The sequence below is a fragment of the Penicillium longicatenatum genome, assembly GCF_028827895.1.
Source record: "Penicillium longicatenatum strain IBT 33135 chromosome Unknown contig_11_segment0_segment0, whole genome shotgun sequence".
NCBI lineage: Eukaryota > Fungi > Ascomycota > Eurotiomycetes > Eurotiales > Aspergillaceae > Penicillium > Penicillium longicatenatum.
In genome coordinates, this window is record NW_026643117.1 from 765492 (window position 1) to 778714 (window position 13223).

The 13223-nt window shown below is 45.7% G+C and overlaps 6 protein-coding genes across 6 annotated transcripts; 4 read left to right on the forward strand and 2 right to left on the reverse strand.

Annotated features, from left to right (window-relative positions):
- Positions 1-465: 465 nt before the first annotated feature.
- On the reverse strand, positions 466-1350 carry N7484_000276 (uncharacterized protein; the record flags this gene model as incomplete). The annotated part of the gene is made up of 2 exons (XM_057110697.1): positions 466-1281; positions 1339-1350. 2 exons carry the CDS (start codon positions 1348-1350, stop codon positions 466-468), a joined length of 828 nt encoding a protein of 275 aa, XP_056977923.1.
- Positions 1351-3378: 2028 nt separating this feature from the next.
- Positions 3379-4567, forward strand: N7484_000277 (uncharacterized protein; the record flags this gene model as incomplete). The annotated part of the gene is made up of 2 exons (XM_057110698.1): positions 3379-4417; positions 4473-4567. 2 exons carry the CDS (start codon positions 3379-3381, stop codon positions 4565-4567), a joined length of 1134 nt encoding a protein of 377 aa, XP_056977924.1.
- Positions 4568-5097: 530 nt separating this feature from the next.
- Positions 5098-6039, forward strand: N7484_000278 (uncharacterized protein; the record flags this gene model as incomplete). The annotated part of the gene is made up of 1 exon (XM_057110699.1): positions 5098-6039. One exon carries the CDS (start codon positions 5098-5100, stop codon positions 6037-6039), a length of 942 nt encoding a protein of 313 aa, XP_056977925.1.
- Positions 6040-6181: 142 nt separating this feature from the next.
- On the reverse strand, positions 6182-6613 carry N7484_000279 (uncharacterized protein; the record flags this gene model as incomplete). Its single annotated transcript, XM_057110700.1, has 2 exons — positions 6182-6382; positions 6440-6613. The coding sequence occupies 2 exons, from the start codon at positions 6611-6613 to the stop codon at positions 6182-6184; spliced, it is 375 nt and encodes a 124-aa protein (XP_056977926.1).
- Positions 6614-10526: 3913 nt separating this feature from the next.
- N7484_000280 (uncharacterized protein) lies at positions 10527-10991 on the forward strand (the record flags this gene model as incomplete). Its single annotated transcript, XM_057110701.1, has 1 exon — positions 10527-10991. The coding sequence occupies one exon, from the start codon at positions 10527-10529 to the stop codon at positions 10989-10991; it is 465 nt and encodes a 154-aa protein (XP_056977927.1).
- A 214-nt stretch (positions 10992-11205) lies between these two features.
- Positions 11206-12231, forward strand: N7484_000281 (uncharacterized protein; the record flags this gene model as incomplete). The annotated part of the gene is made up of 3 exons (XM_057110702.1): positions 11206-11453; positions 11506-11984; positions 12035-12231. The coding sequence occupies 3 exons, from the start codon at positions 11206-11208 to the stop codon at positions 12229-12231; spliced, it is 924 nt and encodes a 307-aa protein (XP_056977928.1).
- Positions 12232-13223: the final 992 nt, after the last annotated feature.

A 13223-nucleotide genomic window follows, 5' to 3' on the forward strand; every position in this document is an offset into this window, starting at 1 on the left:
GCACGGCTTAGGTATTGAAACTCAATGGTTCGCTTGCTTGGTGAAATTCAAAGTATTGGGAATCAAGGTAATATATAACAATCTTTGCATCCTGAATGTGAAATCATGTGATAACATATTCCGTTTCATATTGAACATTATATTTCGGAAATAGAAGCATAGTTATGCCATTGATACCGGTAGGAGCCCGGGCTTTTAATCATCTATACAAAGTGTTTTGGGGGTAGTATAAGACGTAGTTTAGGATTAGTCAATGTAGAGAGCAAAGAGTGAGGATAAGGTGTAATGAAAGCTGCACAGACTTTCCTACCACAGAGCAAGATTGAAGGAGTGCATAATAGTCAAATCTTTCAAAACGTATATGCCTATAGCACAAGACCCGGCTTCTTTGATACTCCATATCCTTTAACCCCTCTTTGTTCATGAAAGCAGCCGAAGACAATATGATGGAATTAGAGTTAAGGTTTAGCGGTTTTCTATTTTCACAGGATTCAGAAAGCTTTCCAGCGCTTGTTTTGCTGTAACAAAATCTCCTCGCCAGCAGCCTAGTATTATATCACCATGCGGGATCTTGGTGACATCTGGATACTCATGGTTTCTATATCGCCTTTCTATCTCAAAGTCAACCACCTCGTGCTGTCGTTTAATATGTGCTTTGATAGCACCGGGGTCATTTGATTCAAGCACGTTCAACTCGCTGTATGGTGCTTTACCAGTGACTAACTCATAGAGAGTTGACCCCATAGCAAAGATATCAGAGATTTCCGTATTCGGCAGGTCGTAATCCCGAGGCAAACAATGCGATGCTTTTTCATAACCAAGCGCTGGATGCCTAGGGCATTGTGCAAAATTGAAATCCCCCAACCGTAGGTCGAGATTATCGTCAACGAAAAATTGCCGTAATGCCAAATCGGAATGGATGATGTCCAAAGAGTGTATAACAACAATAGCCTCAATTATCTGTTGGAACCACTTCGACTGAAGCTCAGAGGTGATGGAATTGCGCTGGTTATAAGCAGCAAGGTCACCATGAGGGTAATACTTGATGTCGACATGCTGACCGTGGCTACCCATAGACATACATTCGGCAATGCGTGCATGAGGGCCAATAGCTTCATATATCATAGCTTCGCGGATGATCGATTGTATATCTTCATCACTACGAGGTAGCTTTCTGATAATCTTTCCACCCAGGAGATGGACTTCAGCAGATATCCCGATAATCAAAAGCTGCGATTTGCCCAAGCTGCTAATATGGTCGGCCGAAGATGGCTGATTGAGCTGCCGATTGAAGTCAGTGGCGTCAAATATTGTGACCTCTTCGACTTACAGGTGCACGCTCTTCATCATTCTGAATTGCTCCCTGGCCTCCCGTTGAGGGGCATATAGAAAAAATACGCCGCCGTAGGCATGCTATGTGCTTTAAAAGCCCGAAAGGGAGACGCCAAAACCAATTCCATTCTTTCCAATTCCAAAAAAATCTCATATTGATAAAAGATACAGCAAACAGCCAGTTGAATCAGACGTTTAGAGAAAAGTAGGTAGAAAGCTCGGTGGCGAACAAGGGGTCCTTGATCACACACGTGACGCATCACATGATTTCATTATATCCCCTTTTTTGTTATTAACTGGCCATGCTGCGTGAACCTTCGGAAAGAAAGACAATGATCAATAAATCCGATTGGAGAACTTCACATCGCAGAACATAGAATAAATCAATCATAAACCTAAATATCCCGTATAAGTCATTTGAAAATTCAAGATGGAACAATATGATAGCAAATACCTATCAAGGTAGATTCTTATCACTTGGCCCAGTCTGGCAAAGGGGTCTTCTTTTGTCGACTAGATCCCGATGCAACGAATTTGTAGTTGGGGCATTCCGCGATTTTTCCCGATGCGGGCTTTTTAGTGCATTCGACGATCTTCGTCTCCACCTCATTCTTCCCACCTACTATTTTGGTGATATGGTACTCGGTGCACATTTTCAAATGCTTTTAGGTTCAGTATAGCCGATTCATAGGCAGAGGAAAAGAAAGCCTTACAAAAAATGGTAGGATAAGCGTTAGAAGCTGGCTGACTGGATATTTCAAAGGATGTAGTGTAATATTTATATTCCGCTGTGGAGCTCTAGCACATTTTAGTATATGCAAAGCGCTTTTCTTAGCGTAAAACATAATTTAACAAACTTATCTATTCAACGTGCTCACATCAGATACTTCCCTTTATTATGTATCAACGCTAAATGAAGCGAACCAAGAGGAAGTGAGCACCACACGCTGAAAGTACTAGTAACTTAGGAAGAATTCTACGGCGAATCAATAAATAGGTTGACAGTGCCTCAATCAGTAGACTATTTAGTATATCGCACGGACCGGTTTTTTGTTTGCCCTCTTCTACGTCCCATGACCCCCCTTCCTCTATTCAGGGACAGGGATTAATTCCCACACTAGGAAACTTGCCACCTGGAGGCTTAATTTAGATTATCTATTGAGGCTGTCAGTAAAAGGCCGAGGAGGGCGATGCGCTAGATACCACTCATACAGAATAGGCTATAGATGATTATAAGTCGAAAAGGAACTAGGTCTTTTAGTGGCTGTAGGTATTTATCTGCACTTCCTATACATCTGGTAAGTGGCCAATGCCTTGGCCCACGCAATTTCAATCTCGCCAATCATTTTTCAGGACGGTTAAAAGACATGTGATAATGAATGGCGGCGCTAGCAACTCGAATTCTATTGGTCATCCTTTCATGTCTTGTGTTTCCTAATCGATGGACCGCCGATCTTGCCCGAAAATGGATCCGTGCAATGAGCGTTTGCAAAAGCAGTTTAGCGCTATATAATCAGGAAGAATAGCAGGACCAATGAGCGCCAGGTGAAAGCAGCAGGCACCTCGCCGACTAGAATGAAGCACCGAAGATGAAAGTAGGACTTTCGTTTATATGCACTATCGTTTTAGTGAGACAAAGTAGGTGAGGTTTGTGAAAGCATAGAATATTTTAAACCGATGAACATGTCGATCGAAAGAATCGAATGGGCGAGCTTTGAGTAAGGGATAAAAATGACGAAAGCAATGTTCCTAGTAGAAGAGCGGTGGATTCAGGGGTGGTCAAAAGAGACAATAAGAAGGTGGGCGACTATCCTTGTTATAGGTATGACTTTCTGGTTTATTCGTGGGTACCCTATAGTAGGTACTTCGTACTTGACAAGGGGCTAGATTGCCAATCAACCCCCAGGTGCATTGCACGGGCCGTTCCAAGTCGCCCCTTACTCCCCCGCACGCTCTATCTGTAGCCGGATCAACATTCAATCCTCAATTAGGCTCCAGCACCATTACAATTCGCAGCCTTTGGTTATTTTCCTGAATATAAACATCATGACATTTGAGCGTCGATATTCTTTTCGTGGAGATGATACTGCTTATATCAAGCATCTTGAGTCACGGGTTTTGGAGTTGGAGCGAAAACTCCCCCAATCACTACAGCGAGCATCCCGCGACAAAGAACAGCCAGACACGATCAACACATGTCCATTTTGTGAGAAATGTGGAAACAACACTGGTGCCGAGACGAATCTTAGCACAGAGCCACAAGACAGACTGGCCTCGGGAGACGATCAATCCTTGATCCCTGCGACAGGACTAGCTACGACATTGAGCGACCGTTTGGGGAATGCCTCTGACGCTCGGTCAACAGCGGCAGCGAGCGGGAATCGAGAAGGGGAGTCAAGTCGAAGTGATCAAGGCACCAGAGATGGTAATGTTGATTTTATTCTATGGAATCCTCATGTCGAATCGCAAAAGCACCGAAATGAGCCCAGCAAATACAGAATGCATGAAACTTTGCGCTTGAAGAATTTTATAGCCTCCGTGAGCGAACTACCGATATCTAAACATTGGAAAAAATGGTACTCAGGGAGAAGTGACACCCACTGGCGGGATATATGTGGGTTCACATTGGATTTGCCAATGATTCCCGCGAAGCTACCAACGGTCTCATCGTCTGCGGCGACCACGCCTACATCCACGGATTCACTCACGCCTTCACTCACGCCTTCTCCCACGCCTTCACCCACGCCTACATCCACGCATACTTCCCAGTCCTCACACACGCCTACGCCCATAGAAATTTTGCTCTCAGGTCACATCTCGTCATTAGAATCATTGGAAAACACAGAGCGTAATAATGCATGCTTTCGAAGGCTTGTACTCTGTTCCGCATGTGTAGTCGCTTTGGAAACCACCCATGTTGGCTTTCAAGAGGACGTATACAAAGTCATGAGACGAATTTTTGAATCCAACGCTTCCAAAGACCGGCTTCAAGCACTGGGTCGTGGTGCCAAATGGATCAACCAAGCCATTTCTTCTTTGTCAAGCACCGAATGGGAGTTGCGGAGCTGGGATATCCCTTTGCTTGGTACGAGACCAATTTCTAATGATTAGACGTCACTAACGTTCCAAGTCGGCTATAGTCTTGATTGCTACCTCCGGTTCTCTGGCTGCTCGTTTCAGCCAGAAGAACTCCGTGAAGGAGTGGAACAAAGTCTATCTAGGAGTCGCAACATAAGAGAGTATCTTAAAGTGTCTCCCAAAGCATCGGTGGTTGCTCCCATTCCTCTTCTTGTAGAGATAGTGCTTCAAAAAACGGTTTCGTAAGTCAAGTTACTCTCTATGCTTCGTGAATTCCCGCTGATATATCGCTTATTAGGTTAGAGACGATCTGCAACCATCTTGGCTGTGATCTCGCGCTACTTGAAAAATTACGGCATAGTACCTTATCCCACGACCAGACCCTAGCCAATAACGATTTCGTCATCGCGCACTATACTCCGCCAGTACGCAAAACTTCGTCCAAGTCTCACGCTCCATCGAGACAAAATAAAAGACGAAAGAAAACTCCATTCGTGCCGGACAGGCGTCATGCCTCTAAATGTAATAATATACCAACCCTAATTTTCGAAAGACTGGGCTAACTTTTGTACGTCATGGCTCGAAATAGCTCCAATACTTGAGAATTGTATTTCATCTGGCCAACCGTCACCCGAATCAATAACTCAAGGCTGCCATAGTAGTCCGCGCAGAGGTATTTTAGACACTATGGCTGGAAAACCATTATCTAATGAGAGGAGAACAACCCACGCTTCAGTGGCAGATAAAGAAAATACACATGACCGGACGAGCATTGCACAGTCTGAGTATAACCATTCAAATCCAGCAGAATGGGGCCCAGTGCCGCCCATTGAAATTCTAAGAGATTTAAGCGGCATCCAGAATGGCAGAGACACTTATGTTCAACTTGAGGGAACATTTTACGGCCCACAGCTCGATAGTATTGCGGAACAGACCGACCAAGAGAGGACACGCTTCAACCCGTTAACAAGTAATGCGTTGTTCAATCCCTTTCTAGACTCCCAGCTTAACAACATCCAGCTCGACCAACTCAACAACTCACAGCTTGATAACATCGCAAGGGAGACAGACCAGGAGAGGACACGCTTCAACCCGTTAGCAAGCAACGCGTTGTTCAATCCCTTTCCAGATTCCCAGCTTGACAACATTCAACTCGACAACATCCAGCTCAACAATCTCCAGCTCGACAGTCTCCAGCTTGACAACATCCAGCTTGATAACATCCAGCTTGATAACATCCAGCTTGATAACATCCAGCTTGATAACATCGCAAGGGAGACAGACCAGGAGAGGACACGCTTCAACCCGTTAGCAAGCAACGCGTTGTTCAATCCCTTTTCAGACTCCCAGCTTGACAACATCCAGCTCGACAACATTCAGCTCGATAACTCCCAACTCGACAACATCCAGCTCTATAACTCCCAGCTCGACAACATCCAGCTCTATAACTCCCAGCTCGACAACTCTCAGCTTGATAACATCGCAAGGGAGACAGACCAGGAGAGGACACGCTTCAACCCGTTAGCTAGCAATGCGGTGTTCAGTCCATTTTCCAGTTCTCCGCTCGCTAACACCTCGTCATCCCTTGGTCCGACCGGAACTGACTTTGCGATTGGTGAAATTCATTAGCCTTGAGGGGGTGTCCCAGTTCAAATGTATCAAGTCATCTATGCATTTAGATTGAGTGAGCAGGATACAGGTACAGAAATTATACAATGCATAGATTCGAAAAGAAAACATTTTCAAGAAGCCCAATTTCCTGCGATGCAAATTAGGGTAGAATGACAATCAGACAATCTAATTGTGCGTCAAGGTCCAGAGTCTTTGTGATCTTAGTATAGGTTCCTGGTTCGAGGACTTCACCGGCGACTTGGACGTCTCCGGACAGAGGGAAGAATAATAACGTTCGACCATCATCATGTTTCTCAATCGAAGCCTTACCGCATATCCGCAACAGCAAAGCGCCATGGCCCTGATTAAGTTAGCAACGCTTCAGTATTAATTTCTTGACAGTGACTTGGCCTTCTACCCTTGTGGCATATCCCAGCTGCTCCATTAAAGGTCGGGCTTCTATTTCACGAGCCTCGTCCACACATTCCAAAAGATTCTTTTCTCTATTATACTCCTTCATATCGGCGCTCCGGACCCATGCTGCTAGTCTCTCAAGTGCGGGCAAGGCATCAGCTTTGATATTGGTCGGCATAACTAACTGGGCGTGGCTTAGGAAACGCTGGAGGGAAGAACAAGCTGTCAGCCTTAACCATCTACAAAGCCGATAAGGTGGGCTGTTACCTGCAGTCAAGTTGGTTTAGTGCGAATAATGACCATAGACGCGATAGTTGAGTGTGTGAAGTATAACGAAGAGCCCACAGCGGCGGGGTAAAGGGAGGTGGGGTGGTTTAATGCCCGACCTTAGTTCCGGCAATGGAATAACCAATATCCGAAGGCGCGTTTAGTCAGATGTCGAAGCTTAAACCAATATATCGCTATAGAATCATCTCACTAACCCATGATTTATCTTTTCGTATTGTCGCATCATGTCGCATCATAGAATGATAAGTCTATGAAGGGGGTTTCAGCTAATGTTGTGACAATAGCAGCCGAAGCCAGCAACCTTCCGACATGGCCGTCGGCATCGGCATCACTATTGTTCCGTCGGCGTCCAACCTGCTCTCACCAATTATGAGCTATTGTTGGTATTGAGTTAATGGAAAGCTCCAGGGGCTCTAAACCGCATCTTCCACACCAGATAATAGGGAAGGATTTAAGTCCAGGAATTGGGGGGAAAGACCATCTAAAGGGATCATGTTCACCCCAGGACAATAGACCATACCAAGGCTAGTCACTGTTCAATCAGCACGGTGCTTCTCTACCAAGTCAAATCAAGTAGGGCAGTGCAACGACTAACTGATTGATAACTAGAACAAAATTTCATGATTCCATTGAAGTAAGTGAATGGCTGCTCTATACAATAGCCCCCTGGCTACCCCTATAGCTGCTCATCAGCAGCCGGTTTTTTTGGTGTAGTGTAAATACTTCCGCCGAACGCGAGAGTTCAACTAAAACCTCCTCAGCCGACATTAGAAAGACTTTCCCTCTCATTTTCGAGGGCCATATATCAACTCTATACCATTGCCACATTTCACTCGCCTCTTCGTTCATCATTAACGAACTTTTAACATCGTCGTCTACCATGTTTATAGGAAAGTCTGTCTCAACATCGGGGTCTTCAGAATTCAAAATAAATCCATCCCAACTATCAAAAAACCCTAGGCTGCGCAGGAAGGCTGGCCTATTGAAATTTGATAGTGGGTTCAGCGATGAATGGATTAGCTCGATGATATGGGGAGGTCGGAGGAGCTGAAAAATGCGGTGTGTGATGATACTCCAGATTTCGAATTCAGTTTCCCATTGAAGACCAAAATAATCGTTTATGTCTTCTTCAAACCAAGAGTCAATGCTAGAAGCTGGAAAGGCTTTACTTCCAAGAAAGCACCACACAAAATCAACAATCTCCACGATGTCAATCTTGTCTTGCAGAGGCCTCTGTGGGTTGTTTATGCATTTCTCTCGAGCTGAGTTAAAAGCATCTTCGAATTTTTCACCATCTGGCCAAACCTGGGTCTTGACCTGCCATAGGCTCTCTATAGATAGCCAATGTGTCGTTAATGCTTTATAGAAGCGTGGATACGGGACTTTTTCTCGATCTGGAGTTGACCCACGTACGCAAGCAGCCAGGTTTTGCAAACTTGGTAAATCAAATTCCTGGGGATCAATCTCTATGTCGAACTCTGGATCCTCCGCGATACCGGATAAAAGCGTAGAGCTCATAAAGAATGTAGATATGGTCTCATCACAGTAACAATCGAAAAGGAAACGCATGAGATGCCATCGGCACACGATATCCCAAACAACCTCCGCAGGTAAGTTCATGTCTTGCTCTAGCGGTTCTAGATTGTCAATGTGCCAGTTACGACGCTTGTAATTTCTCGGGATATTTGGTGTTCTGTAAAATTCTGCCGAGAATCGTTCATGATAACGAATTGCCTGGTGAAGCTGTAGATCCATTTGATGCTGTGGCGCGTGTAGCTAATGAGTAGTTAGCGCATCGCCAATGGTATTATAATTAATGCGTTCGTACAATGATTGATCTGAAGATCTTCAAGCGTACATTAGTAGAGTTGAAGACTGTATAGAAGTATCTGCAGCAACGGGCCAAATGCAAGACATCATCAATATTATCGAGTAATTCAAAAAACCAAAGGACGATTTCAAAGGGTAGCTCATGCTGATGCATTTTGTCGATTTAATGATGTACACTAGGCGAGACGCAGGACGGCTTTAAAATCGCAGGACGGCTTTTTAAATTCCGACCCGAAGTTTGGCCCCTTAAAAAGAAAGAAGGGCCTAGCTCGAGCTTGAAAAGGTTAACCAATTGATTATGTTAGGAAAGCTTAGGCCGCCGGGGGAAACGGGCACGAAATGGTAATAAATTCGAAAATCATTCTATTTGGTCCCCAATCAGACCCCATTCCATCAAAGGCTGTGCAGATGCCAAGATGCTTGCTGTTTCACGAAGGAGATCGTGGCCCAATGATCTTCTCCTTTTGCTCAGCTAAGAGGGTCAATGCGGCCATCGCCTGACGGGGTGAGAAATCACCCCCTCATTGCCTGCTTCTCACCCTAACTATTGCGCACTCACCCTTCTCACCCCTGGTCGCGCGACGCTAAAGCGGCTCTCACCCACTTCTCACCCTAGCGACACCCACCGAACTACTGGCCGCATTTAAGCCACACGCCGGTTAGTTAGTAGTATGGTGGGTGACCACATGCGAATCCTAACTGTTGTATGTTCTTTTTTGTTCCCACAGTTGTTTTCATTTAATCAAGTGCGTACTTTGTAGATAGAACTTGAGAATTTGGGAACTGGGCGAGAGAAGTGAGAACGCGATAGTTTAGAGCTCTTCTTCTACGAACATATCAAGTTTTAAAAAGGTTTAAGGAATTTTGAGGGGCGTTCAAATACAGCTAAGCTGTCAAAGAACTGCAGGCTAGCAGTAAATTGTACATACAGTACTCGGCTCGGGTAAAGTCATAGAGGAATGGCCTACATCAATTGTACACCCTCTAGATCAGAATTCCGACCCTGTATTGCACGGGCTCATTTGCCTAGCTCTAGATAAAGAGTTATATATAACGCATTCCTGCGCCTCTCCCATCTGAGTTTCACCCGTGGTTGCCCCGATTTCTTGTGAAATCTGCACCGGTTGGTGTTGTGGTTTTGTGCTGCTGAGTCGACCGGCGCACTGGGCACCAATTGCGCTGCGAGTGTTTCCCTCTTCACTATGTGGTTATTATTAGGACATCGTTGTCAGAAAATATTTTCTCCTCCCAGGCTGTCGACTTTGTTCGCGTAGCCGATTGGCTCGTGGATTACATGCCAACTCGGGTATAGGGTCACGGTGATCGGTTCGTCTAGACGAAGCTGATGCAACGATGGTTGAAATACGGGTGTCTGCAGAAACCTTTTTAGGCCCCATGAGGCTACACTGAGAGATAAGAGATAGAGGGAGTTGATGCTGGTCAGACAAGGTTATCGTAAGCGACCCACTGGGCTTAGGTATTGGGGTCTGGAAAACAATCGATGCATCCAACGTGAACCCTGATTATCTCGGTACTATTCCTGCCTAGATGGCTCCATCCACCACCTGTCCGTCAGCCGCACTAGATCGACCCTATATGCAGTAGCCACTGGGAACTCCCGACGAGCCTCCTGTGACATTGATTGGGGCGTGGCATACGTGTGCCAAGTCCCTGGTTTATGATAAATCATTCAGGATGGAATACTTGGCTATTGCTTTTTTCCATCGCCAAGCTGGGGTCAGGCTTATGGTGTTTCACTCTGATCTGTATATTTGGACGATGAGACTTACGGCCCGTGATTGGTGATGGGCTGCAGGTCGCCGCTGCCTGTACTTCCATCCGTGAAAACGGCATTATCCTTGATTATAGGGAGAACATCCAAAGTCTAGTCCACAAAAGGAGAATATTTAAACATGACAGGGAGCTCTGCTTGGAGGAGCTCACAGAGGAACTTGTCTTAGGAACCAGTCGCGATGTCTAATGGTACTCATATTTACATAGGCGTCTGGACTGACTGGTCTCAGGGTCAGATTTGTGGAGCAACATTGACATTGTCGCAACTAAATGCTGGAATTTTGATTTCCTTCTTAGCTCTCCTCGCGACCTCTGCCGGCGGATTGTTCTGGAGTATTGTCGCCTTCTCAATCCATCAATCAAACACAACACCAGATGGGGAAATAAAGGATGCCCTCCAGACCTTCCGTCAGCTCATTTTCCGCAATAAAGCTGCGATAACCGCAGCCTGGGCGTTTCTGAAGCTTCCATCCACTAATAAGGACACGCCAAAGCGCTTCTGGCGGTCCATCCCTTTTGCAATATTACCCATCCTCATTCTCCTTATTTTTGGTGTCTTGAGTCTTTGCACAAGCTATATTTCCAAGCAGGACAAGCGACTTTACTCTGATCGTCAGTTCGGACTGTGGAGGATTCAAGGTTGACACACTTTCCGAGGCATTGAATCCTTTAAACACGAAAATTCTTTTGGATACTTACGATGCGGCCACATACGTCCGTGAATGCTACCAAAAAAACCCAGAAGGGCTAAGCTGTGGTACATTTGTCCGCCCAAACTTGTATTTTTCTACAAATTCGAACGCATCTTGCCCTTTCGGAGACAACCTATGCGCCTACAATGATCCATCTGCATTTCAAATGGATACTGGCCACTTGGACTCACGCCTAGACTTTGGAATCAACGCGCCGCCCCAGAAAATAATCAAGTTCCGACGAGTCTCTACCTGCGCGCCAATACATCATCGGTCTAGCTTGACTACGGTAGTGAACGACACGCAAGAGGTGTTGATCTTTGTCAATTCCGGGCCTCAAAGTAACATGAGGCTTAACTACACATTTATTTACACCCCAGTTCCAAACTGGTCTGGAGTAGGGTACTTGTTGAGGTGAGTGATGGGAGCCACAGAATGAAAGACGAATTCAAACTAAAAATTGTAGCGCCATGTCCGCTAGCGCCGATCCCAGAGGCGCTCTGCATGCTGAGGGCATCCCATGGCAACCAGATTCAGTTTTGAATCAAACTGATTCTGATATCACTCTGATGATGCTGAGCCAAAACGACATATCGTATGTTGAGCGTAGTGACAATCCTTCGATCACGGCTCAGGCAGAGGTCGAAACCAATACTACGATACCAGGAACCAATATTAACGTCACTTTGTGGCTTAAAAGCTATGAGATAAGCCTTTTGGGCTGCGTAGACCAATACCAGGTATGCAATCCGAACATGCCGGGTGACTCCGGATGCACCACACCGAGTGGTCTCTTGAGCGCGGCCAACCAGGCCTACACAACCAAAATCAAACAGCTAGGTTTCAACTCCGAACAGACTGCTACCACCTCACGATTCCTCAATTGGCCGGTTGACAGGAGTATGTATTCCAACGTGGATGGCCGAGGAGGCGCGGCCCTGAATGGTAAGTTAAGGCAGCGACCTAGTCACACAAGGCTCAACTGGACGCTAAAGGCCTGTCTTTCTACTATAGCTGCAATGATGACTTACCAAAATATACAAACTCATGTTCCCGCAAATCAATGGCAAATAGAAGTATCGACCTGATTCGCAACATCTCTCGCCAAAGAGCAAACCGCGGTCCTCGAATGGGCCACGACGCCAAAGAATCTCCCCTCTACAGGATGGCACCACACCGCACCTACCGTTAGCCTCCTACGCTCTCAGTGCCATTCCCAACTCGTGCCCAGAGGTCCAGGATACCAGAACTTTTCAATCTTGGGACTAATCATCACAGTTGTATTCTGTGGGGTGATTGCAATATTGGGATTGAACAATCGATATGGTAGTGGGTCGGCTGCGGCGGGAGAATTCAAGGTACAAGCAAGTCTAGTGGGATTTGGAGGAGACTTTGGCCCTATATAAGGCAGCATTCCAGAGCCATGGCCTTTTGCAAGATGGCCCAGCAAGGATGAAGCCTAGTTCTGCTCTCCTGGATTCGAATGACAAATTTCCTCTCGTTGGGGTGAAGCAACCGACAGCGGGGTCCGCGCCAGTAGATACTCATGATTCATAGGTTTGGTCAGTGGCATCTTGAGCTGTACCAGCTAAGAGGAAGTTGTCAAGTCAAGTATTGAAGCTCCGAATTAATATGTATGTGTGTCTGAACTGTTTCGGGCACCGCTCTACTTGCACCGAACATTGAGACTGGGCGGGATAGATAAGAAAATTATTAATAGAATGGAGAATGCTGTGGCTATGGCAGGGTTAACCTGAGAAACCTATTGTTTCCTGAGGTAGGACTACCTCAAACCCGTTCTATAATCACTCAATTAGAACGCCACATTAGCTAATTTGAGAAAGGCCTAGACTGCTTAGAGAACCTATTAAGTTTCGAATCTGGCGTCAATCAAGCCCCATATAATGAGTGGGGAAAACATGGGTTAGTTACTAGAGTCAGAAAAAAACAATCGATCGAAGAAATTTTCGAAGGTTGAGGTATTTTCCTAGAACGAGAGCATGCATTGAGATGATCAAAGCGGCCATATGCTTGAAGATTCCACATTGGTGAAAACTTCTAGAAGGGGTCAGAGGCGCCTTGCATTTTTGAGTAGCCATGAATGGTTAACCAGAGCCAACGACGGTCTTCAATAATGGATCACGCGTGTTGTCCACGGAATTACGGATTCAGGGATCGGGATAG